The sequence below is a fragment of the Trachemys scripta genome, chromosome 3 (assembly GCF_013100865.1).
Source record: "Trachemys scripta elegans isolate TJP31775 chromosome 3, CAS_Tse_1.0, whole genome shotgun sequence".
NCBI lineage: Eukaryota > Metazoa > Chordata > Testudines > Emydidae > Trachemys > Trachemys scripta.
Genome location: NC_048300.1, coordinates 68,904,577 through 68,930,247, shown reverse-complemented (window position 1 = coordinate 68,930,247; position 25,671 = coordinate 68,904,577). Strand labels below are relative to the sequence as shown.

Genomic DNA, 25,671 nt, shown 5'->3' with positions numbered 1-25,671 from the left:
AAGACCAATAACAAATGTTCAGTGATTTAAGAGAAAAATAAAGCTGGATTTAGATTATCAAATCTGATAAAGTTCTAAAATCTAGTGACTTAATAAGACTGAAAACTAAGGGTTAATCAGCTTGTGATTTAGCCCATTGCAAGGAACAGTGCATTGTTGTGCTGTGAGAACGTGACTAGTAAATTCAGTCTCCTTCCTGGTCTCCCCACTGCTCCAGGAAGGGAGTAGACTTGATGGGTGTGGACTCTCCAAATGCACTGGTGTGACTACATTTCCCATTCCTTTGGGCATGAGGAGGTGATGTAGTGGCTCTGCAGAGCATGTTTCCCTCTCCTTGCAGGAAGCAGTGGCAAAGTGCAATGGAGTAAGGGGGTAACTTACATGCTCAACTCCCTTGCATTGGTGCTCAAGATGGGCCACAATCTGGCCTTAAATAAGAAGGAATAACAAATTCTTACTTTCACATTTCATAATGTCAATTGAAAAGCAGAAAACAAATGTGCTTAATTTTGAAGAGGGCTCTTTCTACAATATTTCCTAACTATTTTCATTCACCTACATCAAAGTACAACTATTTTTCTAAATAGTAAGAGCCAGTAATTAAATCGGTCTTCCTCAAGCATGTGAAATAATTCCAGTGAGAATTCCTCAAACATAATCCAGATTTTAAATTCTGAGGGTTACTAAATTATTCTTTGCTCAACTTAAAGGTATTTTAAGGAGTCGGTGTTTGTTTTGACGCTTTGATTTATTAAGCCATTCTTCAGAAAAAAACCTCAAGTTATTTCAGGCCATTTCTCACTGAGAGTGACATCTTCTGAATACACTAGCCTTTGGTTTATTATCCTAATGTAACATACCTAACAAAATGCATATAAACACAATGGTTGAACTATGCTTTGTAGTATTTTAAATGAACATTCTTAAGATGCTGAATTCTAGAGAATAGACTGTTTTTCTTGTCATTTTGTTCAATATCCATGAAGTATGAAAATTTTAACTAATTTAAGAGCTATTGAGGTAGAAAGTCTCCTAAATTCTCAAACTTTTTCTCAAGATTTTTGCCTTGCCTCTTCCCCTTTAAAACATGCCCAATCATTCATGAATTAGAAACCAGGTGAAAATGAGTCTCGTTCCATCCCAAGAAGATACTTCTTCATACCATGCTTGAAGTTTTTACAATAGGAACTTCGCTCTCAGTTCGTAACTTGTTTTCAATTTCTTCCCAATTCCGGTCTTTGTCCTTAAATAATATTCTATAAACAAGAAATGCAAAAATTGTATTTTAAAAAGAGATACATTATTAAATACACTATCTTTCAAAGATCTACAGACCTATGATGTTAAAAACAAAACAAAAAACAACAACTTTGAAAACACTGACAAATTGGAATTTGAAATAGAGACAATTGCCACAGGCCTAGCATTAAGGATTATATTTTCAATGCAATTTGTAGCTAACTCCTTGTGTAACTGCTAGTGACCATAAAAATTGCAGTCACATCTAAATACCTGCATTATTTTGCAAATATGTATGTAAATATCACTGCTACTTTTTTACCACACAGAACTGATGTTTTTATAACAGGCAAAAAATCTTTTATTGATCTCGTATTTTACAACACTTGCAAATAGAAGTGAAAAAATAATGTTAATAGATCAAAAATGACGACTCATTTTCATTCTTTTAAATAAATTAATGGAAAATACAGCATGGTAGCAAAATAAAGAAAAAATATGAAGACAGTTGTGTTGTGCAGACTTTATAAACTCCTTTAGTAATGCTGATAGTTTTTTTGTTAATCAAACTTATTACAGCACATGGTTTCTGAGGGTGGACTGAAGATCTTTTTTCTAGTGACCTAGAATCTTAGAAACCTCAACTGCATGTATATAAACTTAGTAACATGAGAGTTTTAGTACAGTGAAAACAAATTCCCTTTTATTGTTAATTTTAGAGCACCCATTATAGTAGGTGCTTCAAAGACAATTTCTTGTTTTATTATTTCCCTGCAGTATTGAACATTTTTTTATATTCTCTTGCTACATCACATAAATGTCATTTCAGGTTGTCAAAGAAAAGGGGATCTATGGGTATTTAATGTTTGAGTTACTGCACCTTTATTTTCAAGTAGTGAATAAAAGACATTAACCATCACACCATATGAGAGTATATCTCAAATTTGCCTTTCCCTGAATAATTTGATTAGTTATTAAACAAACAAAAATTCAGCTGCAATCGTTGCACCTGTTAGTGGTATTTCAGAACCAGAAGGAGTTTACCTATGTTTTTCCCATTCAGGGGATAGTGGCATCCATAAGTGTCCAGGCATGCAAATTAATTAATTTAAAGCACCATCAAAAGGCCATACACTTTAAACAGTCACCAAGTTAGTGGGGGCTCTCTCCGGAAATCATTTTTTATAAGTGAAATTGGTGTGATGTGTGGCATTTTACATCTCTTAAAGGCTGGGATTTTTAAAAGCGCCTAAGAGGGTTGTGTGTCCAAATTCCATTGAATTGCAGTTGGTGTTTGGCACCAGCTTCCTTAAGCTCTTTCAAAAATCTCAGCCTAAAAATTACCATCATGGTAGGGTCTAATCTTTCAAAATTTGTGCCCCTTTATTATTAATACTTTAAATTTTGCAGGCAGCTCAAATTTGTCCTAATTGCTCCTCCTGACTTTGCCACCGATCTTCACGGTCACTGTTGTCTCAATATCAAACCATAAACATCATGAGTTTTTCTTGTCAAATGTTTCACTTCATTAAGAAGTGCTGTCTTAGGATATGTCTACACTGCAATCAGGAAGTGCAATTGCACCATGTGTAGACATATCTGAGCTAGCTTTGATTGGGCTAGATCAAAGCTAGCTTGCATAATAATAGCTGTGAAACAGTGGCAGCAGCAATGGGTGTGGCTAATATTTAGTCCTGCCATGAGTGCAGGGGACTGGAGTAGATGACCCCTCGAGGTCTCTTCCAGTCCTATGGTTCTACACAGGTACGTTACCAGGATCCTGGGCGAGCAGGCCTTGCCCATGAAGCCACTCACACTGTTGTGGCTTCACTGGTATTGTTACCCAAACTAGCTTTGATCAAAGCTACTTGGGTATGCCTACACATGCTGCAATCACACCTCCCCATTGTAGCATAGACATACACTCAGTGAAGCGGGAACAAGGCAAAGGACCAAAGGAAGAAGAGAATTAGTGCCTTAACAGACAAAGCCAGAGCAAGGATAGGCATTAATAAAACCTCTCCAAGAAGACAGAATAAACCAGAAAATTATCAAGGGTATGGAGAAAGATGACACTCTTGTGAAGGAGCCCACCTCTTTAGGACTCAGTAGTTCTAGTGGGACAAAACCATTTGGTTACAGATATACTCAGAGAGATGGCAGGAAGATATTCAAGGTTTTCTGGCAGGGAGTGAAGATGTAAAACTCACCTTCAATGTTATCAAACTGCAAGCCTGCAGACCTGAAAGTCAGACTAATTTTGAACCATTAGGACTTACCTGCAGGCTGATGAGCTACAAAAAGAGTAAAGCTAGTTAGGTCCTGTAATACTGGCGCAAATAACTCCTGGAGACATTTGGGAAACATTGTATAGAGAATCAGCTCTGGCTATATTTCCTGCATCTTCTACCGGCTTGTCTGTCATTCTGGACATCAGTATGAACACAGTTTCTTTAGTGCTTAAGAATTATTTACTGTTCCTTACTCCTTATCTGAAGTCATAATGCTCTGTTTTTGGCATCACACTTATTAGTTTCTGTGGAAATGATTGTGATGTGACAAACAAACACGGGATTAGTACTTCATGTAGGGAATATGCAGCTAGACCAGAAGAACACATTCCTGTTGAATGCAAATATCCTTAGTAAAAAGAAAAGTTCAGAAAATCTAAGATATATAAGCAGAATTGTTTCTAAATATTCTATTTTCCAAAATTCACCAGGAGGCACTCAATACTTTTCCAAGAAACTGCAGAAGGTATTGTGACACTCACTCAGATATGACACTTTTATCTTTCCCCCTTTTCCCTCATTTACCCTCTTATTATCAATTCTATTATTTCAAATTTTTCCGACCTTCAGGTCAGGTGATCAGATTCTTTTACTGACTTCAGCCTGAGTGACTCCAGAGTTAATGCTGTTTGTTTCTCCATCTTTTCTATTTTTCTCGATCTTTAGCTCTCCTTATCTTTTAATTTCTCCCTTTCCCCATACTTATTTTATCTAGTCACTTGTATTTTCTTTCTTTTTTGCTCAATAATCTATCAGTATTTTCCTTTTCGGTGCTGCCTTTCCCCTGATTTCTGCATATCTCCTCTCACCTCCTGTTAGGTCTAGATACAGACTGAAAAATTGACACTTCTATCTATCTACACATAGGCTTCTAACACCAGATTTCCAGGATTTAAAGGGCAAATTTCCCTTCTGTTTGCTGCTCAAGTCCATCACAACCACATTGAGCCAGCTAGAATTTAATCAAGGCCACATACCTGTTGCCACTAGCGCTTAACTTCATGTCCCAACACTGGTAACTGATGGATCTCAATTACCTAAAGCTGGTCAGGAAAAAACTTCCAATACATTTTAAAGTTATTCCATTGTGTAGGGATCAAAATGGAACCAATTTTATTTTTAAAAATTGTGAATTTTTAAAAAGTGAAAATGGTTTAGAAAATATTCTGCAACAATTTTGATGTTTTTGATTAGTTTTTGCAACTTTTATATCCAAATATTTATGGAAGTTTTCCTCATGTGCCTACAAGACTGCTGCCTTTCCTCCCATCCCTCTCCTTATGGTATTAAGTACACTTGCTTTACCTTCTCTCCAATACACTTAACTGACAGTGCAGCTCTCCATTTTACTTTCATCACACTAGACACTCTGCTCCAAATATAGGAGACTTGAAAAGCCTAGAAGTTAGCACTAACACAGAACTGCATGTTGGTTTTGCCCTCCCAAGATCACACTTAGCATATGTCTGGGGATGTGATCCCCAGCTCAAGGAGACTTATCTGTGCTAGCTCTCATCAAGTTAGCATGCTAAAAATAGAATGTAACTGCGTGAGGGGCTAGCTGCTTCAAGTATGTGCCTATGGTCTTAGATGGGTACATAATTGGTGCGACAGACACATTGTGCAGACCTTCTCTTCTCTGAGGAGCCACCACTATAAGTGACTTCCAAAAAGCTGGTGATAGGATGCTGGGCAAGTGAGCTGTGGAATTTTGGGGTTGTTTAGTGCAATCATTGAAATTCTTATCCATCATTGTCTATAGACAAATAGGGAAGAAGCCAGCAAAACAAAACGATTTATTTTTCTTTTTTCCCTCAGATTCATTTATTTCCCAGACACAGATGCATCTCAGCTTATTTTTAATTTATAGCAAACATTCTTGTGAGGAACTGATGAAATGTATGTACTTAAATTCAGAACCTAACTCAGCTGGTCTTTTGGGTTAAACTACATATGGTATTGAAAATAAATAATACAGCAAAGAATAGTGCTCTCAATCCAAAATGTAAGAAACGTGTTTATTGGAAATGACAGATTTTACCTGTTTTAAAGAGATATAAGTTTATAGTACTCAGGACACAATTCATTAGCACAACTCCAGTTGCCCTGCACTGCGTTTGTCTTGTAACAATCTCTCACCGGTGGCCGACAAAATTTGGGGGAAGATTTTTCATACACAAAGGTCAGCTAGGTGCCCACCTCTAACTGGTGCCTTTGAAAAATTCCTCTTGATTTTCAAGTTGAAGCACTCTGTTATAGTGCAAGATTGATAGTTGTCAGTCTTTGCTGATTCTCACTATGTTACTATGGGCCAAATTCTCTGCTGATATTATTATGAATCATTTTATATTATGAATCTTTTATATAAATCAAGATTTAATCTACTCAATTTAGCAGGAGTGCACAACTGGCATATACTTATTCAAGTTTTCTACTAGTAAAATGAAAAATCTTTGATTGCCTCACTGGAAGAGGTACTGTAGGAAATACTATTGAAAACTTTTACACTGTATTTTACAGTATTATGCAAATGCATCATTCTGTTGTAAATGTACAGAGCATGTATAGTATGCCTAAGTTTGGTTCATGCTATATACTGATTATATAATACCTAATTTACTTTCTAAATTTTCACATATATAAAACAACTCAAATATGACTCTACTTAATAACCTGCTTCCTTCAGAAGGAGTTAAAAGAACTGTTGAATATACAAAGACATTATACTGAACTCTAAATATAGTTTATGATGAATTGCAACTGGGTTGGCAACATTTTTTCATATCAAAAGGTATCAGGTTGCCCCCGGAGATGAGGGATTACAAAGGAATAAAAAGTGAAAAAATGTTTGAGTAATTTATTATTTCTGAGGCACTCCTATGACAGGTATCATGCTGGGAAACATTCAAGAACAATTCAGCCAGTCAACAAGATTCCTACTTTAATGAAACAGATTACATTTAATTAGATAAAAAAATAAAAAATTCTGCATGTACATAACTGTAATTTCCTGGGGAGATTATGCTGAAATATAAACCTGAAGTATAAGAATATTTTGTTTCTAATTTCAACATTTTGAATTCCTTCTAAAAAAAAACCATTTCAACATATGAACAAGTTCCAATATATTAAATTTTGTATGTGTCCAGATGTTAGCCTTTTACAGTCCGCTATTAAACTAAATTAAATCTTTCTTTGAGAAGTGATTAACCTTACACAGTTTATGAGTTCTGAGCATTTGCACTCTTCATTATAAAAAGTCTCATTCTTGCTAATTCTCCATAGTAATGTTCAATTCAAATAATCTGATGTGGATTAGTGGAGAGGCAAATAAATAGCACTTTTCTGTAAATCTGCATACCATGAACAAATTTGGATCTACATTTTATAAAAAAATTTAAGAACTTTAATAACATTTTAATAAATTGTAGTATGCAAATCATCTTGAGAGTGGAAGAGGAAAAAAGGAGGAAGAAGAGAATGATTGGTTTATCCCTGATTCATAATCCCACAACCCAATGATATGATCAGTGGTGAGCTGGAGCCAGTTCCCACCAGTTCGCAGGAACCGGTTGTAAAATTTAGAAGTCCTTTTAAAACCGGTTGTTCCGGGACAACCAGTTCTAAAAGGACTTTATTTAACAAAGGCTTGGGCAGCTGTCCACCCTGCCCCCGGCCCCAGCTCACGTCCCCCTCCTCCCCTGAACGCTCCGCTCCCCTTCTCCTCCCCCTCCCCTGCTTCCTGTGAATCAGATGTTCGCGGGAAGCCTGAAAGAAGCAGCAGGCAGACAGGTAAGCTGGGGCGTGAGGGGGGCTCCAGAGAGGCGCGGCAAGGCCCAACCCAGCCCGGCCGAACGGCTCCCTCCAGCCCGGCTACGGCCTGGTTCCCCGCGGCCCTGGCCGAGCGCCCCAGCCCCATCCCGGTTCCGACTGAATGCCCCAGTCCCGGCCGAGCGCCCCAGCCCGGCCCCGGCTCGGGTCCCGCTGCCCCGGCCCTGGCCAAGTGGCTCCAAGCAGTGTGGAAAGGAGGCAGGAAGGGGGTGTTGGAAGAGGGCAGGGGAGTTCGGGGGGTTGTGGGGAGGTGGATAGGGGTTGGGGTGGTTAGAGGGCAGGAAACAAGGGGATTGAATGGGGGCAGGGGTCCCGGGGGGGCAGTCAGGAAGGAGCAGGGGTTGGATGAGGCGGTGGGGGGCAGTCAGGGGCAGGGGTTCCAGGGGCAGTCGGGGACAGAGAGAAGGGGTTGTTGGATAGGGCAGGGGTCCTGGGGGGCCATCAGGAAAGAGAGGAGGGGTTGGATGGGGTGGCAAGGGGCAGTCAGGGGACAGGGAAGGGGGGTGGTTGGGGCAGGGGTCCTGGGTGGGGGGCGTCAAGGAACGTGGGGGGTTGGATGGGGCAGGAGTCCGGGGGGGGGGGGCACAACCCCCTCGTAGGATGAGGAGGAGGGAACCTGTTGTTAATATTTTGGCAGCTCATCACTGAATTATGATCAGAGAAATGGATGAATACCAATTCTGGAACAAAACTACCTGTTCATGAGAGTAATACCCTCCTAAATGTTGTTTATAGCTATCAATGTATTCTGTTATTTTTAATGCAGTAGTCAGGTTTGGTGGATAAGTCTTTAAAAAGATTTTACTTGATTCTCCACTGAGTCACACCACTTCTGCTAGAGAAGTGTTTCCCAAACTTGGGACGCCGCTTGTGTAGGGAAAGCCCCTGGCGGGCTGAGGGATGTGCTGGCTCCAGGAGAGGAGGGGGAGCAGCGAACCGCAGCCAGTGGGAGCCACGATCGGCTGGACCTGCAGATGCAGCAGGTAGACAAACTGGCCCAGCCCAACAGGGGCTTTCCCTAAACAAGCAGCGTCCCAAGTTTGGGAAACACTGTGCCAGAGAATACAAGGAAAACAATATATATATATTGGTGTAACTGAATTCAATAGTGCTTTTACGCTTTCAAAAAGAATGTTATGTTTCTCTGTTTTTGTCTTTAAGCAAGCCTATTCACTATCACTACCACAATATTGTCCTCAGATATATTAACACCTTCACTGCTGTTGCTAGCTGCATAATGCTGTGGATGAAATCTGTGTTTTGGCAATTAATTTCAGTCATACATCTAAAATTACATTATCCGAGGCATACCAGTCAAATTCTATATTGCTTCTTCCATGCATTTTTAAATTGCTATATGATCAATCAGAAAATTTTACACAAAATTCCCTCAAATTATTTTTACTGTACTTTTTAAATGCTACTAGTTAATTCTGAGTACAATTGAAGTGGGAAATTAAGTTATGGAACCCTGAAATCTACATTTAGTGTTTCCATTCCCCCATGCCAGCACAAAGTGCATTACCATACATAATGTTGTACATCCATGCAGCAGTCAAAAGGGTGAAATGCATCTTGCAAGAGTGAAGATTATTTCTCATTTTTGACATTTGTACTTTCTGTTAACTGCTACAATATTTTATAAAGAAAGCTATCAATATACAAGTACCTTATTGTGTAGAAAACACTTAAGAGAATGAAAGCACATAGGGTGAGGAGCACCTCTTACCCAGAAAAAAAAGCATCAAATGAAAGGCATTTGTAACTACCACCAAAAAGAGCTTAAATAAAAATTATTATTTGTATTGTGATAGCACCTAAGAGCCCCAGTCATGGAGCAGGCCCACATTGTGCTAGGCATTATACAAACACAGAACAAAAAGACCAGACCCAAACAGTTTACAATCTAAGTATAAGACAAGAGACAACAGGTATATACATACAGAGATATGGGGGAGTATAAGGAGAAAATAATATTGGTCAGCATGATAGGCAGCAGTCTTAGCACACCAGCAGCTTAACCATGGTCAAGTTTTTTGTAGGTGTGAAGGCAAAGGAGAGATTTAAGCAGGAATTTGAATGAGGACATTGAGGTGGCTTTGAGGATGTTTATGGGGAATACCTCCAAAGTGTGAGGGATGGCATGGGAGAAAACAAGAAGGTGCTTGTCGAAAATGTGACAAGTGGGTGATGGAGGTTGGCATTATTGGCTGAATAGAAGCGGGAATGGACATTTTGATAGCGATGGAGAGATGAGAGGTTGGGTGGCAGTAGACCAAGAAGGGCCTTAAAAGTGAAGACAAGTAGCTGATGTTTTATGTGACAGAGAAGGGTAAGCCAGTGCAGAGTTGCAAAGAGAGGGGTGATGTGGTCAAAGTAATGGGCTAGGAAAATGATCTCTGCAGTAGCATTTAAGGGAGGCAAAACTGCATTTGTCAAAGCCAGAAAGCAGGTTGTAGTAGTTGAGACACGAGATGATGAGAGTCTGGACAAGAGTTTTAGTTGTGTGAATGGAAAGTCTGTATTTTAGAGATATTGTACAGAAAGAGTCGGCAAGATTTAAACACAGCATGGATGTGAGGTTCTAGAGAGGGAGGACTCAAAGATGACACCCAGATTATGGACCTGAATGACAGGGGAGAATGGTGGTGTTGTCCATAATGATTGAGAAAAGAGGGAGAGGAAAGGGTGACCTTGCACTTCATATGCTTTATGAAAATATGCTTTGAATGTGAATATAATGCAACTGGAATATGCTTTATGCAAAAAGTCTCTTGTAAGATATCATTACAAAGCTTATAATCTACTGAGTGTGTTCGTCCTATTTATATGCATGTACCATTCTTGTATCTGAGGCTAGAAATATGAAGTATAACTCTGAGGTACTATTGTAATTATGCAAAGCGTGGGCCATTAATGGTGGTTTAGAATCCTGATGGCTCCCATTGACTAGAACAATTGGTTGTAGATGGTTTATTTACCTGCAAGCCTTCCTGTGTAGGAGTGGGCAAGCCTGTGGGTAATGACGAATGAGATCTCACAGGACATGTGACCATGTCACATGATACTGGAATTCATCTTAAATCTGGTACTTTTCCATTTAGAAGGAGGGGTGGGGACCCAGAGAGACAAAAGATTCCTGCCTTGTGCTAAAGCTATAAAAGGGGGTGGAACAGAACGAAGGGGGCTGCCGTCATGAGAACACCCCTGCTTTCCACTTAAGATGTCTGCTGGAACTAACGAGGACTGTACCGGGGAAAGGATTGGGCCCAGATTAGGAAGGCGTCTAGTCTATGAAAGAAGCTTATTGGAACATCTCTGAGGGTGAGATTTTACCTGTAATCAGTTTCTTAATGTATTAGACTTAGACTTGCGTGTTTTTGCTTTATTTAGCTTCATGACTTACTTTGTTCTGTCTGTTATTACTTGAAACCTCTTAAATCCTACTTAATAAACCACTTTTGTTTATTAGTAAACCCAGAGTAAGTGATTAATACCTGGGGGAGCAGACAGCTGAGCATCTCTCTCTGTGTTATAGAGGATGGACAATTTAAGAGTTTACCCTGTATAAGCTTTATACAGAGTAAAACCGATTTATTTGGGGTTTGGATCCCATTGGGAACTGGATGTCTGGGTGCTGGAGATAGGTGACCTGCTGAGCATTTTTTGGTTAAAGTCTGCAACTTTGGGGGCGTGGACCACCAGACCTGGGTCTGTATTGCAGCAGGCTAGCATGTCTGGTTCAACAAGGCAGGGCTCTGGAGTCTCAAGCTGGCAGGGAAAATGGACTCAGAGGTAACTTCAGCATGTCAGGTGACAGTCCTAAGCGGGTCTCTGTGACCAAACCCATCACAGAGGGCTTGGGGGGAAAATATTAGCAGTTATGTTTGGCCAGGTGGAGCTTAAGCTGATGACTGGACATCCATGAAGAGATGTCAGAGAGACAGGCCAAGATATTAGTTTGGACAGAAGGAGGCATATCAAAGTAGAGAGGCAGATTTGAGTCCTCGGCATAAAGATGATAGCTGAAGCCATGTTCATGAATAAGATTATGCAGAGAGAAGAGAAGGAGACCAAAAACAGAGCCCTGTGGAACCCTCCCCCAGGCCCATCCCCAAAAGTTGGAAGGGAAGGATTCAGGAGGATCCTCCTAACAACACACTGAAAAAACTATTAGATAGGTAGGAGGAGACCCAGAAGAGGACTGAGTCCTGGAAGCCAAGAGAGAACAAAATATTAAGAAGAAAAGCATGGTCAACTGTGTCAAATATGGCTGACAGGTTGAGGAGGATGAAGATGAAGTACTGGATCTAAGCCATTTCAGTGGAGTGTAGAGGGCAGAAGCTGGACTGGAGATGGTCTAGGATGAAACTGGGGGAGGAGAACACCAGACAATGATTACAGACAATCAATTCAATAAGCCTTTCTTAGCATGCTGCTTGTGGCCATGATACTGTTGAACAAACACATCTGAAAGACTGACAATATGAAAAGTCCACTGTTAGAGACTGTCAGACAGTTTTTAACCTACTTTAAAACAGCTGTAGTAAGTAAAAGAAAAACTTCACGATTTCATCCTTTGATTATGACCCTAAGGAATCGTCTCAAGGAAATCACGGTAACATAACCCTCCCTAAGAGATGAGGCTCACACAGGAGGTTGAAGAACAGTGTTGATGGAAATTGCAAACAGATTTTTAAAACTCTTGAATAGATTCTAAAATTGTATGGGCAAAGGGGATCATTGTGATCATCCAGTCCAACCTCCTGCATAATCCACAAACCATAAAACAGGATTCTTTGATCCCTGTAGCTATAGCTGCAACCCTTCAGAGATGTCAACATGAGGCCCATGAAAAAATATCTGAGGCTGGACTTCTTGCACAAAAGGTGTTGCAGGAAAGCTTCACAATGAATTAGAATTTAAATGTGTTTGGGTGGAGATTAGACATGTTTTGCACAGCAGTTGGGAATATTGTAAGCAAGAACAGAAGAACAGCTCCTTTGTTGAAGTATGACAGATCTTGCTACTTCCCTTTAGGGTCTGCCGCAGTTTTCTCTATCCTTGTTCAAATCATATAAATAATTTCTATATGCAGTCATTCCTTTCCCAACAGGGAATTAATTCACTTCAAAAGTCAAAATCTTTCTTGACCACCGAGAAGTTGAAATAATAGTATCTTTTTAAGTAAATAAGTGTACCAATATACTTGATCTACCATGCATTCTGCATTTTACTGCTACTATCTGGAATGTGAATCTAAGAAAAACTTCTGAGTGAAGAAAAAAAAAAATGTCCTACCTGATTTTGCCAGCTGTTTTGTCTATCGATTGCCTTATCTTCCGAGAAAACTGGAAGACTGAGGATAATAGCAAGCTGTCTCCCATGACCTGGAATAATTATTTAAAAATGGAAAAATTAGCAATGCACTGGGAATTAAATACTGTGATACAAACAATTTTGCACATTTTGAAATAAAGATTTTGTATTCCTCTTCCCACGTCACTTTGGCAAGAATTTGCCTATAAATGTACTATTAATTAACATTAGGAATTAATACATCGAGGTTGTACAAGGCCTACTGTAATCAAGCACTGTGCAGGTTTTTACACATAGCTCTTCCAGTGCACTTCACTTTTTACCTGAAACACTATTGTTGTTATTATTGTCCTCTTTAGAGCAACAACTGCCAATCACAGTGAACTGTGTGATGATTCAGTGATGTGTGCAAATAGAAATGAACTTGAGAACAAACTAATTTTCACTTGTAATCTATGGTAAAAATTAAACCCATGCCTCTGAGTGAAATAATTCACTTATGCAAGTCAATAGTCATTACTTTGTTTAATATCCAAGATAGACATCATCTAGACTTTATTCTGTTCCTATCACCCTGGTAGAAATGGTTACTCATCCTGTGCAATTACTGTGGTTCTTTCAGACATGTGTCCCTACCGTGCTCAACTCTAGGTGCACTAATGCCCCCTTGTGTCTTTGGTTGGAGATTTCTCATAGCAGTGTCCATTAGGCCTGTGCATGCGTGTTAGTTAGGCTTGTGCCCCGTGACATTGTTCTATAGCACCACATGGGTGAGCCACCCTCAGTTCCTTCTCTACCGTAAAGCTCCATGGCAAAGAGCTAGTAGTGTAGCACCAGTAGGAACACGCATCTCGAAGAACCACAGTTACTGCACAGGGCAAGTAACCATTTCTTCTTCTTCGAGTAGCATCCCTACAGGTGCTCTGTTCTAGGTGACTATTGAGCAGTATCCTCTAAGGCGAAGGGGGCTTCTGAGTCAAGTCCAGTACGGAGGAAAGTACAGCAGAGCCAAACAGGGTATCAGAGGCAGAGTTAGGAATTATAACAGTGTTCAATACACATATGTATAGACGCCCTAGTAGCAGCTTTACAGATTTCAGTAATCACCCCATTCTTGAAGAAGGTCATAGAAGTGACAATGGACTTTGCAGAATGAATAACATTTATCTGAAGCTGGATGAATATTGTGAAACTCATAAAAAGAGCTAATACATCCTGATATGCACTTGGAAATGCACTCTGGTTAGGTCAAAAGGGCTGGCAGTCTCTATCTGCTAATGAGACGAATAACCTATGGGTCTCTCTGAAGGGCTTAGTCTTATCTAGATAGAAGGCCAAGGCTCTCCTGATGCCAAGGGAGTGTAGCAGTGCCTCCTGGTGATTTAGATGCAGTTTGGGGTGGAAAACAGGCGGGTGAATGGGCTGATTGATATGGAACTAGAAAGAAACTTTAGGTAAGAATTTCAGCAGGGGCCACAGCATGATCTTGTCCTTAAACAGTGTGGGGGAGGGGTATGCCATCAGAGCCCCTATTTCTCCAACCCACTGTGCCGAAGGGCTGGCTATCAGGAATGCAGTATTCTCTGATAAATGAAGCAGTGCAGGTAGGCAGAGATTCAAAGGGAGATCTTGAGAGGCATTTAAGGACCACATTGAGGTCTCATACCAGAGTAGGGTGCTGGACTGATGGATAAAGCTTTCCCAGCCCTCCTCTAAGGAATCTCACTGTGATCAGGTGGGAAAAACAGAACAGCCCTCTATTGGGGGGTGGAAAGCCGTGATGGCTGCCAGGTGGACTTTTATGGAGCTCATTGATAGCCCTGAGATTTTCAGAGTTAGGGTGTAGTCCAATATATCTGGAAATGATGCAGTCATTCATGAAACCTGTCTCAGGTCACACCAACTGGCAAACTGAATCCATTTTTGAAAATATGTGTACCAAGCAGATTGTTTCCTGCTGTGAACAACACACTTTTTACATTCTCTGAGCAGGCTGTCTCTAGTCCCATGAGCCATCCATCAATCATGCTTTCAGATGAAGCATCGTGAAATTGGGAGGAAGAATCTTCCCGCCCTGCTGGGAGAGGAGATGGGGAGTGGTGTGAAGAGTATTCAGAGAATAAACAAGCCAGCTGTATAAGGTACAGAAACCATGTTTGCCTGGGCCAAGTCAGAACTATTAGAATGACTCTGGATCTGTCTTCTGTTATTTTGAGCATAACTTTGGCCATTAGAGGAGTTAGGAGGAATGTGTACACTAGGACTGATGCCCACTGAAGGTGGAAAGCATCCCCCAGGGACTGGTGACCCAGTCCACTCCTCACGCCAAAGTGGGTGCATTTCTTGTTTGACTCTGTGGCAAACTAGTCTGTCTGAGGGTGTCCCGTGTAATATGCTGGGGTCTATTTCCTATTTGTGGTCTTGGAAGAAGCGTCTGCTGAGTGCATCTGTGGTCATGTTGTGAACCCCCAGGAGATAGGCTGCTGTGATGGGGATCTGGTTGTGTATGCACCAATTCCAGAGAATACTAAGATATCTTTCCTGTGGAGTTGTGCCACTACTACCAACATGACTTTTGAAAAGACTCTTGGGGCAGATGACAGACGGAAGGGGATCACTTGGTTTTTAAAGTGGTCCTGGCTGACCGTGAAATGTAGGAATTGCTTTTGGAATGGTTGGATAACAAGGTGGAAATATGCGTCTTGAAGGTAGACAGCTGAAAAGCAACCCCCTTGCTTTAGTGATGGAATTATCACTGCATCACCATTTTTAATTTTTGTGCCTTCATGTAGATCTTGAGTAGTCTCACGTCAAGGATGGATCTCCAACCTGCACTCTTTTTTTGTACCAGGAAGTACCTGGAATAAAACCCCTTCCCTCTATGCTGCACGGGGACTGGTTCTACAGCTCCCAAGCGTAAGAGAGTGTCTATTTCTTGATGAAGCCAGCTCTCGTGAGAGGGGTCCCTGAAAAGGGACAGAAATGCGGGGGAGGGGGTTCACTGGTGGAAGTGAAGTAAAATGGATGGTGTATCCCATGGAGCTGATCTCCAAAACCCACTTGTCTGTAGCTACTGATTCCCAGGCTCACCTAAGGTGGTGAAGACAGTAGCCAAAGGGAGGAATTCTGGTGAACTGGTGCAGCTGAAGAGGATGAGGATGGTAATTCAAGCCCTCAAACAACCTGTAAAACATTGCTGCTTGGAGGTAGATGGGTGCAAGGCTTGAGGCTGAGAGTGGATGATTTCATTCTCTGAAATCTCTGCCTCTTTTGGTGTGACTCATAGGACCCCTGGGAGGTAAGGATTTGGATGGAGTGGGATCTCTGGGCCATTTTGGACTTGCTGAGTTTTCTCTTGTAGGTGGGTGTGTAAAAACCAAGAGAATGCAAGGTAGCTCTAGAATCCTTCAATATTTGCAGAGACTTGACTGTGCTATCTGCAAAGAACTTAGACATCAAAAGAAAGGTCCTTTACTGTACTCTGGACCTTTTTTGGGAATTCAGAGAATTGGAGCCAGGAAGCTCTTCTCATTACCACTGCTGTAGCAATCAAATGGATGGTGATATCAGCGGTGTCAAGGGAGGCTTGTAGGGTTGACCTGGCAAGTACTTGGCCCGCCACAATGATTGCCTAGAACTGTTCCCTGTGTTCCGTCAGCAGATGGTCCACAAAAGAGTTCAGCTTGGTATAATTCATGTGATTGTACTTTGCTATTAACACTTGATAATTGGTGATTCTAAACTGTAAGGAAGCCAAGGAATAAGACTTCCTCCCCAGTTGGTTCAGACGCTTGTGATCTTTGTTATGAGGCATGGTTTTAGCATGGTCCTACCTACCATGTTCATTCACTGCATCAACTACCAAGGAGTTAGGTGAGGGATGGGAAAATAAAAATTCTGAGTCCTTTGCCGGGATGTAATACCTCTTATCTGCTCTTTTGCATGTAGGTTGAATAGGAGTGTAGGGAGTGTGCCAGATGATCTTTGCTGGGTCCAGAAGTGCCTCATTACCAGGTAAGGCTATGCAGGACTATGAGGGTGAGTGGAGGATATCAAGCAGTTTATAATGAGGCTCTGTCACCTCCTTGATCATTACCCGCTCCTTAGTTTTTCAATCACTTTGCTGCTCTTTGACAATGCTCATGTCCAAGACAATTTCTATTATCTAATTTTTTAGTCAGTCTAGGGAGACACTACCAAATAGTTTTTATTTAAGTTCAGATATTATATTTATTGATTTACATTATAATCATCATCAGTATCCAGGAGTTTTACAGGAAAACCCAATGAGAAAATATATAATTAGATATATAACTAACAATGCCTGGAAAAAATAAAAGTCTTAAATCTATTTTAAAGACAAAGAAAATCACTTAACCATATTTCAAATGTAAGGCATTCAACCTAACAGGAGCTACAAGTAATTGCACATGATCCAAAAGATACCACAATGAGATACATGCCGAAATTACAAGCTCCAAGTGTGGAGAAAAGCAAACGAAATCAGATAACTATAAGGGAACTATCTACTTAAGAACTTTAAATACGAAACAACAACAAATCTAATCTTAAGGCTAATGGGTTATGGCAATAAGAACAGAAGAGCTGCCATACTGGGTTAGACCAAAGGTCCATCTAGCCCAGTATCCGGTCTTCTGACAGTGGCCAATGCCAGGTGCCCCAGAGGGAATGAAAAGAACAGCTAATCATCAAGCGATCCATCCCCTGTAGCCCATTCCCAGGTTCTGGCAAACAGAGGCTAGGGACACCATCACTGCCCATCCTGGCTAATAGCCATTGATGGATCTATCCTCCATTAACTTATCTAGTTCTTTCATGAACCCTGTTATAGTCTTGGCCTTCACAACATCCTCTGGCAAAGAATTCCACTGACTGACTGTTTGCTGTGCGAAAAAATACTTCTTTTTGTTTGTTTTAAACGTGCTGCCTATTAATTTCATGTGGTGGCCCCTAGTTCTTGTGTTATGAGAAGGAGTAAATACACTTCCTTATTTACTTTCTCCACACCAGTCATGATTTTATAGACCTCAATCATAGCCCCCCTTAGTTGTCTCTTTTCCAAGCTGAAAAGTCTGTCTTATTAATGTCTCCTCATACCACATCTGCATGCAGTATTCAAGATGTGGGCGTACCATGGATTTATATAGAGGTAATATGGTATTTTCTGTCTAATTATCTATCCCTTTCTTAATGATTCCCAACATTCTGTTCGCTTTTTTGACTGCTGCACACTGAGTGGATGTTTTCAGAGAACTATTCACAATGACTCCAAGATCTTTCTTGAGTGGTAACCACTAGTTTAGACCCCATCATTTTAGATGATTTTGTTGCCCAGTCACCCAGTTTTGAGAGATCCTTTTGTAGCTCTTGGCGGTCTGCCCTTAACTATCTTGAGTAGTTTTGTATCATCTGCAAATTTTGCCACTTCACTGTTTACCCCTTTTTCCAGATCATTTCAACAACATCCTCATGGAAAGACCTATGTGAGAAAAGCACATCCTCTAAGAAAGTAGATATAAAGAGCTCAAGGTCCAATTCTCATACTGATCTAGTGAAAGAATATAATGTTATGAAGATTCTTGAGAAAGAGGGATATAGGAGTATGATGGTTCCTCACTGAAGCCCCTTCCAGGAAGATGCCAAACCACATATGTCTAAACAAAGGCAATTCAGTCTAGAAAAGAAAGGCCAGATAGGAACTAGCAGGGAGGATGTTAGGACTAGAGGGACACTGGAAGACAGTGTCATTTCACTAACAGGCTATGCACGCAACAAGAGGGAACCCACAAGGAAGCACTTAAATGCAAATAGAACAAACAAATTAACAACAAATTCACTCAACTGTAAAAACACAGTCAAAATTGAGATATGGCTCCTGAATCCAGTGGGCAGATAGGAAAAACAGGAACAGTGGGGTAGGATCACAAGATCTTAAGTCCTTTCAGTTCAGCATGTATTCATATTATTGTGGGAACCCATGAACAGAGACTTAAAGATGAAGATGATTTTTAGTAACAGGACAAACACTTTTGAAGGAAATGCCAATTTAAAATTATGCAGAGTGGATTCATAGGAATGTTAAAATATAAATTTTTATGTGAGAAAAGCAGCTCCTTGTTCATTGTGGAGCAAGAACAGCCTTGGGCTTCCCATGACAAATCAGATTAGCACGTCAATCATGTGCACTTGAGTATACAACAGAATCCTACAGTATGTCAGCCAGCAAGCAGAATTTGCCAACTTTTTTTTTTTAAAATAGGGTGGAGCAATTTATGTAAGCTACAAGAGAAAGAAAGGGATAATGTCTGTGTCTGATTCGGTAAAACGTAAGTATGAAAATAAATAAGTCTATATGCACATATTATATGAAACTGCATTTCTCTATACATATTTTAAAATTAGGCTAGGAGTAGGTTAAGTTTATGATGTTTCATAACCAATTTTCATTAATTAAATAATCTCCCCTTTCTTATCTACCAAGCTGATCTCTGAAATGGCATTGAAATCAATGCTGATCGTTTATTATGTCTTTTTTAAGCACTCTGACAACACCAGACATTATGAGTCCCACGACATACATTCTCTGCCTGAGATGACAGTGAAATCACACACAATTCAAGCTTCCTGGTTGTACCTATAAAATAGATCGGTGCCATTACAACAAAGCTAGTGTGATTTCCTTAAAAAAATGAATGACTGATTTGAGTTTAAAATTTGTCATTGTGTTCATGTTCTAAATTATTATTCTTTCCAAATAAATACAGTATTGAAAAATTCTAATAGCCTACCCAGGACACACACAACACACTCTCTCTCTCTTTCTAGGTAATACAGTAATATTTCACTGTTTTTTCCCCCCATTATTGCAACCATATGGAAGCAGGTGGGCAAGTAAATTTTGTGCCTGCAATGGTAAAAAGTGATGACATTTTGGAGGGCTAGAGTAAGCATATTACTACACAGGAACATGGGTGCATACTCGCCTCATCTCTGCTCCACGTTCTCCTCCGTGTAATTGTTGGAGGATCAAGAGCATCTGTTAACTGAGGCTTAGCATCATTGGACCGACTGTTCCCCTCTGGTGGTTTGGCATGCACTAATGGAGGAATCTTTCTGAAGTTCAGACTTTCATCAAATACACGGTCAACCAGCTGAAAGAGCAAAAAAATAAAAAATAAAAATACATTTAATGAAAAATAGGCAGTTTATGAAACCTTCTGGATACATACAGTACAAGGGCTTCAAGATGAGACTGAATTTTTTTCCTCTAAAGTAGATTTCCGTGATAAAATCAAATATTCTGTTTTCCTATATATTGTAAGTTGTATTTGTATTATAGGTTAGTGTGTCTAGTAAACAGATGGCTATTTTCCAAAACCAGAAATTCATGGCTATAAAATTAGATTGCCAGATGGAAAGGATTTCTCCTATATATAGATATCATATAGTGAGCATAAAAAAATGAAATTCCAGTCACTTAAACTGGCAATGGTAAACCTTTTACTCATACTTTTACCAATGCTGACTGTAAGTGATTCGAGTAACTGTTTTTCTCTTCACAAAAGGTACTCCGTTCTCTTCACAAATTACATTTAATGGCAGATTTCTATGAAACTAATGAAAAGGAAGTTTTTTTGCAAGTCATTGAGTATTTTCGTCCTTTTCAGACAGATTAGTCACAATGTTACAGAGTCTACATCTACTTCAATGAGATACTGCCACCTACAGTATTATATTATATATTTACGGTACAATTTAATAATACTAAACAAAAAAGGAAAAGGGAAGCATACTTATTCAGTGAAATGTAAGACATGATTTAAATGTATCTGAGTAAATGCATATTTATGTTATGCTGATGTTTAGTTGGGGTTCTAAGAGACAATTACAACAATTAAATGGGTTTAGTCAATTACACTGCATACGCAAGGCATGTTTCTTGCTATTGTTTATATCCTTTTTCACGACAAAAGGACAGTCTCAGAATGAACACAGTTGATTAATGTGTAACCAAACCTGACACATACACAAAAACAATTAGACATGTTTTGAGGGGAACAAGACAAGAAAGAACAAAACCAAAAGTAAACATTTACAAAAAACTATCTGAATGGTAATATGGTAGAAGGTGAGTGATTTTTATGTCATCTTTAACATATTTACCAGCATTAGACCTGTAATGATGACTAAAACAAGTTAGTTAGTACAATTTAATACACAGCACTCCAGAGAAAGTCCAAGAAGAGAAAAATTAAATTGCAGCACAAGGCAAACCTAATTCAAGCTATTTTTTTTATAATATATTGTGGATGGAGAGCTAAAATTATTGTTAAGCCATGCTACTTACATATTTAAATGCTAACAGGAAAATGTCTATATCTTCTGTGAATACAAGGACTTTTCTATCTGTAATAGCTATACCATATGTATATAGTGCACACACCATATATTTGTGTATACACACTAAAATCTTTAAAAGTACTAATACTATTCACTGGCATCTAAGACTGTGGACAAGTAAAAAGTGAAAAGCACAATGTCTTGTGTTTAAATAGTGAAAACAGACACACAATATGAACAGTTTGGGTGATCACTTTAATGATCTGTGTTCATAGACTGATTTTTGTGCTTACTGATTTTTGTTAAAAGATTAAGGAATCTTAAATCAAAAGAAGAGAATGCTGAGATTCATGCAAACAGGCTGGGTGGGAATAACTAAAAAAGCTATGCAAAAGGCTAAAAGCAAAAGAAATAAAGAAAAGAAAGAACCTTATGCATTTCTCCATGAAGATCTCCTACCTCTTCTCTAGTGTCTATGGCAGAGCCAGGGGTGGTGGCAGCAGTGCTTACTGTGGTACTCGGAGCAGTGCCTGATGAAGTCACTGAATCTATCTCTCCTGCTACATCGTTGATTTCCCGTGCGATGAGAGCCAGGTCTTGACTGATCCTGGTAATAATTTTAAAGACAACATTATATTCTCCCAATACCATATACCTAGAGCAGCAGTGTCCAACCTGTATCCTTGAGGTTCTAAGTTGTGGCTCTTGGGTGAAGCCATGCTAAGAGGAAAATATGTAATTGATTATGAAGTGAAAATATGTTTGCTAAGCTGTGCACTGCAATTTTTAAAGTGAAGTTTTTAAATCAAGCTCCTTGCTACAAGGAGGCAGAAGGGCATACTGCTTCCCAAAACGTCTCCCATTGCTTCACTTGCAGCCCCAAGAGCAGTTCTACTGTGTGACAGGAGTGCTCTGAACAGCTGTTGTCTTTTCTCTGCTGTAGCTGCTCTTCCACTGGACATCTGCTGCATCACAAGGAGCAGGGGAGAGAGTAGCTCTGGCTGCTCCATTGCCTGCTTACCTGCTAGATTGTGAGAGCACATGATAGGAGCCTGAGGAGCCTAATGGCACTCCTCTCAAAGGATTGCTCCCCTCCCCAACAGAGCAAGAGCAGTCCATAAGACAGGGAAAGGGGAAAAGCTGAGAGACAACCATCAGTTATGGCTCTCTGATTCTATGAGCCAGCCTAGATTAGAGTAGGAACTTGTGCCAGCTTTCAGCAGTCCTCTTAGGAAGCCAGGTTGGGATAGTTGTTCTGTGCATTTCAGTTAATCCCCTTCTTTTTCAGTGGCTGAGAGGAATGATGAATAAAAATCAGCTATGCTGGCTCTATGCCCACCAGGGATTCTCATTCCCTTTGCCAGGAAACGAACAGGGCAGAGAATCTGTCCCTAAATATTGATAGAGGACCACTAACTTTTTTGAAATATGTTTGCCCCTAAGGACGAAATGATGGGACACCACTGATCTAGAGGTAGAGAATTTAGCATTGATAACAGTAGTTAAAATAGAATGGCAAACATAATTAACACATTTCCAGTCAAATCTCAATATTGCAACATCATATTAGAGAGTTCACCATTGACAAGCACAATTCCAAGGAACAATGTAATTTTACAGGTTGCATGAATGAACAGAAAATGGATACAATGTGAGAGATACCCTGCTGAAAATATTCTTAAACACTCAAATCTCAAGTTATCATTTACTGTATTTACGCAGAAGTGTAAAGCTAAAGCAAAAATTAAGTTAATCCAAGAAATATGCTGAATTTTTTTGCATGTAAATAAATGTTAACAGTGTTGAAAAGTGAAAAACATTCACTTACCAGATGCTCACCACAGCTTAGGTACTATGAGCATTCAGCACATATTTCTGGGATTAACTCACATTTATTTTTAGTTTTACAGTTCATATAAATATGTAAAAACATGTTTTTTAAAGGTAGAAAATAAAACTGCTATTATTCAGCAAATTCTCCAGGGGACAGCTACCACAAAAGTAAGGCCACTAGAAAATAGAATAATCCTGCTGAAGTCCTACTTCTCCACAGAAACATCCAAAAATCTAACAAACTGCTAAAATCTCAAGTGAATTCTTGCCAGACAGCCGTAATGGTACAGCGTCAGAAGCCATATGAAAATGAAGACAAATGATCTTGCAGGATTCATGGTGAAGTTAGGCAATTCCAAAATGGATGCTACTTCACAGCAAGTAACAAATTATTAATTTCTCAAGCAGTCAATAAGGTCACAAATACCAGTGCAGCTGCAACATAGTTTCACTGGATTTGTAATTGTGACTTGGTATAAAAAGTCCGCTTCTTTGCATTTTGCTGTCAATTAATGAAACTGGGGGAAATGAAGCTGAAGTTGGAGACTCCTTCGCTAGAAGGACAAAACACTAGTCTATTAACTTCTGCAACACCATTTTGGTTATTCAGTGCAGTAAGTTCATTAGGTTTCATATTCCCAACCTCACAAATATCATGCCACCTGGTATACTACTTAGTTCCTTTTTCAGGCTTGAACCTGTGCTTAATTTCACAACAAATTTCCTTCTACATTGTGAACAAAACAGCAGAGAAACAAATCTCAGCAGAGTTTGAATTTAAAACATACAAAATTTATTCGCTGTAGTTATTGTTATAAAAAGAGACCTTCAGATGATGGAGTGTGCAATTACTGTGAGATACTACATGCTTTGGGTTCTCAGACAGCTCCAAGGTCAAAGGCTAAGTGCCTCAAAAATCCAAGTAACGTGGTTCTGTCACAACAATTGCAAACCATCTTGTGCATTATTCTACTTATAATTGACTTTTTCAATTAAAAGAAATGTAATCAGGCTAAGTACGCAGGGCTCCATGAGCAACAGAAGTAGAGAATTTATTCCCTAATCAGTAGAAGGCAGTTTTCATTACAGCAGATGAAATGTGACACACACACACAACATTTTTCTTTTTAAATAACTGAGTTGCTGTATTGCTATATTCTCAAAAATGCTCAGATTTTCGATCCTTTCTATCTGGACAGAAAAAGTTTAGAGCACTAAACAAAACACATTACAAAAAGCAAGGTGTAATGTCAACTTTTCCATGCCACCTTCCTTTTAGGATTGTTTTCAGATGGCATTGTTCTTGGCTGCTTATCTTCATGAGAAAAGTTGCCAAAAAATTCTGCAACCACTATTATTAGCGAAGAGGACTGCACAAATATATAGGTCCTGAATTACACCATGAAAGGGGGGAGACTAAAACTCATCATCCTTACTGAAGGATTATTTATGACAAATGGAAGAAATACACTAAATTAGGAACTATCCACCATAATAGTGTTTAGATGCTAGATTCCTATTGAAAGATTTCATGTTTAGTCTACTATACTATGCTGCCTCAGTTAAATCAATGACTTTTCTAAAACGGTGCTTTGAAATCCTGAGATGAAAGGTGCTATCAAGTTGTTATTATAATAACTAACAGAAGGGCTGCAATCATCTGTCCTGACTATTAAACAGAAAGAGAACAAAATAATGAAGCAATTACTTGAAAAAGTTGATCAATTTCACATAACGGAGTCTCATTACTCTGGAAAATCCCACAACCAAAATTTTCCTTTGAATAATCTAGCATTTTGGAGAACCTGTAATTTCCCTTATTTCATCCTTTAATAATCTCTAACATTAAATATTTGACCTAATTCTTTCAGTATTTGACATCCTACCAGATACAAGATACATGGAATCCGTTTATTATCGGAATTGTGTGTGCTAGCAGAGTTATCAGAATTTTTACAGAATTTGGGAAAGTGTTCCATTTTTAATCAGCTCTCTCAAATTTCAACTAAACTAGTTATTTAAAACTAACAACTGAAAATAGTTCCAACAAAAATTTGTGTGAAAAGGCCAAAGCACGGCAGCTCTTTTATCCAATTTACTTTCATACCAGTAAATTAAACTTGTGAAAGTAGATATTGCTACTATCTGTTTTCCTAATTCAGTTGTGCATTTAACTGCTTTATCAAATACTTATAATTGCAGCTTCCTAAGCAGAGTAACTAGTCAAAGAATGAATAACAGATCTTAATAAGATCAGACAAAAATAGGCATCAGGTCATCCAAAATCCATTTTCTTACTAACTCGAGAAAGCTTTTTACAAACACCGTAACTTTAAATTCTGATTAGGGAGATGTAAATTAGTATGGGAGGGTTGGATGGGGGTTGAAAAAGAACAATGAAATCGCATATGTAGTGCTTAAGAAACCTCACAAAAATTACTCCATTATCCTTTCTGCCCCATGGATATTTTCATAATGCCAATATATACACTAGACCAATGGTTTTCAACCTTTTTTCATTTGTGAACCCCTAAAAAAATTTCAAATGGAAGTGTGTACCTCTTTGGAAATTCAATCTGTGGATGCCCTACAATAGAAGTCTTAGATTGAAAACTGACTGAACAGAATTCAACTATAAATGTTGCACATGCTCGGCACAGCATTTGACACAGCAAGAGAAAGGGTGCTAAACTGTGGGCTTCTATGGTAACGACAACATTTCTGGGTTTTGACCTGTCGGTGGGGGTATTCACATACTTTTGCTTGATCAGAAGAATGAAATGCCTTTTCTGGGATC

The 25,671-nt window shown here is 39.4% G+C and overlaps 1 protein-coding gene across 9 annotated transcripts in view; it reads right to left on the bottom strand.

The window, feature by feature from the left end:
• CEP170 (centrosomal protein 170) overlaps positions 1-25,671 on the bottom strand; it is a gene marked incomplete in the record, with an annotated part of 185,383 nt that overhangs the window by 7,931 nt on the left and 151,781 nt on the right. For 6 of the 9 annotated variants that reach the window (XM_034765012.1, XM_034765017.1, XM_034765014.1 and 3 more), the window contains 4 exon segments: positions 1,163-1,256; positions 12,663-12,751; positions 19,685-19,852; positions 21,471-21,648. In XM_034765012.1, the coding sequence (XP_034620903.1) occupies positions 1,163-1,256; positions 12,663-12,751; positions 19,685-19,852; positions 21,471-21,648 (529 nt within the window). 9 annotated transcript variants of the gene reach the window in all.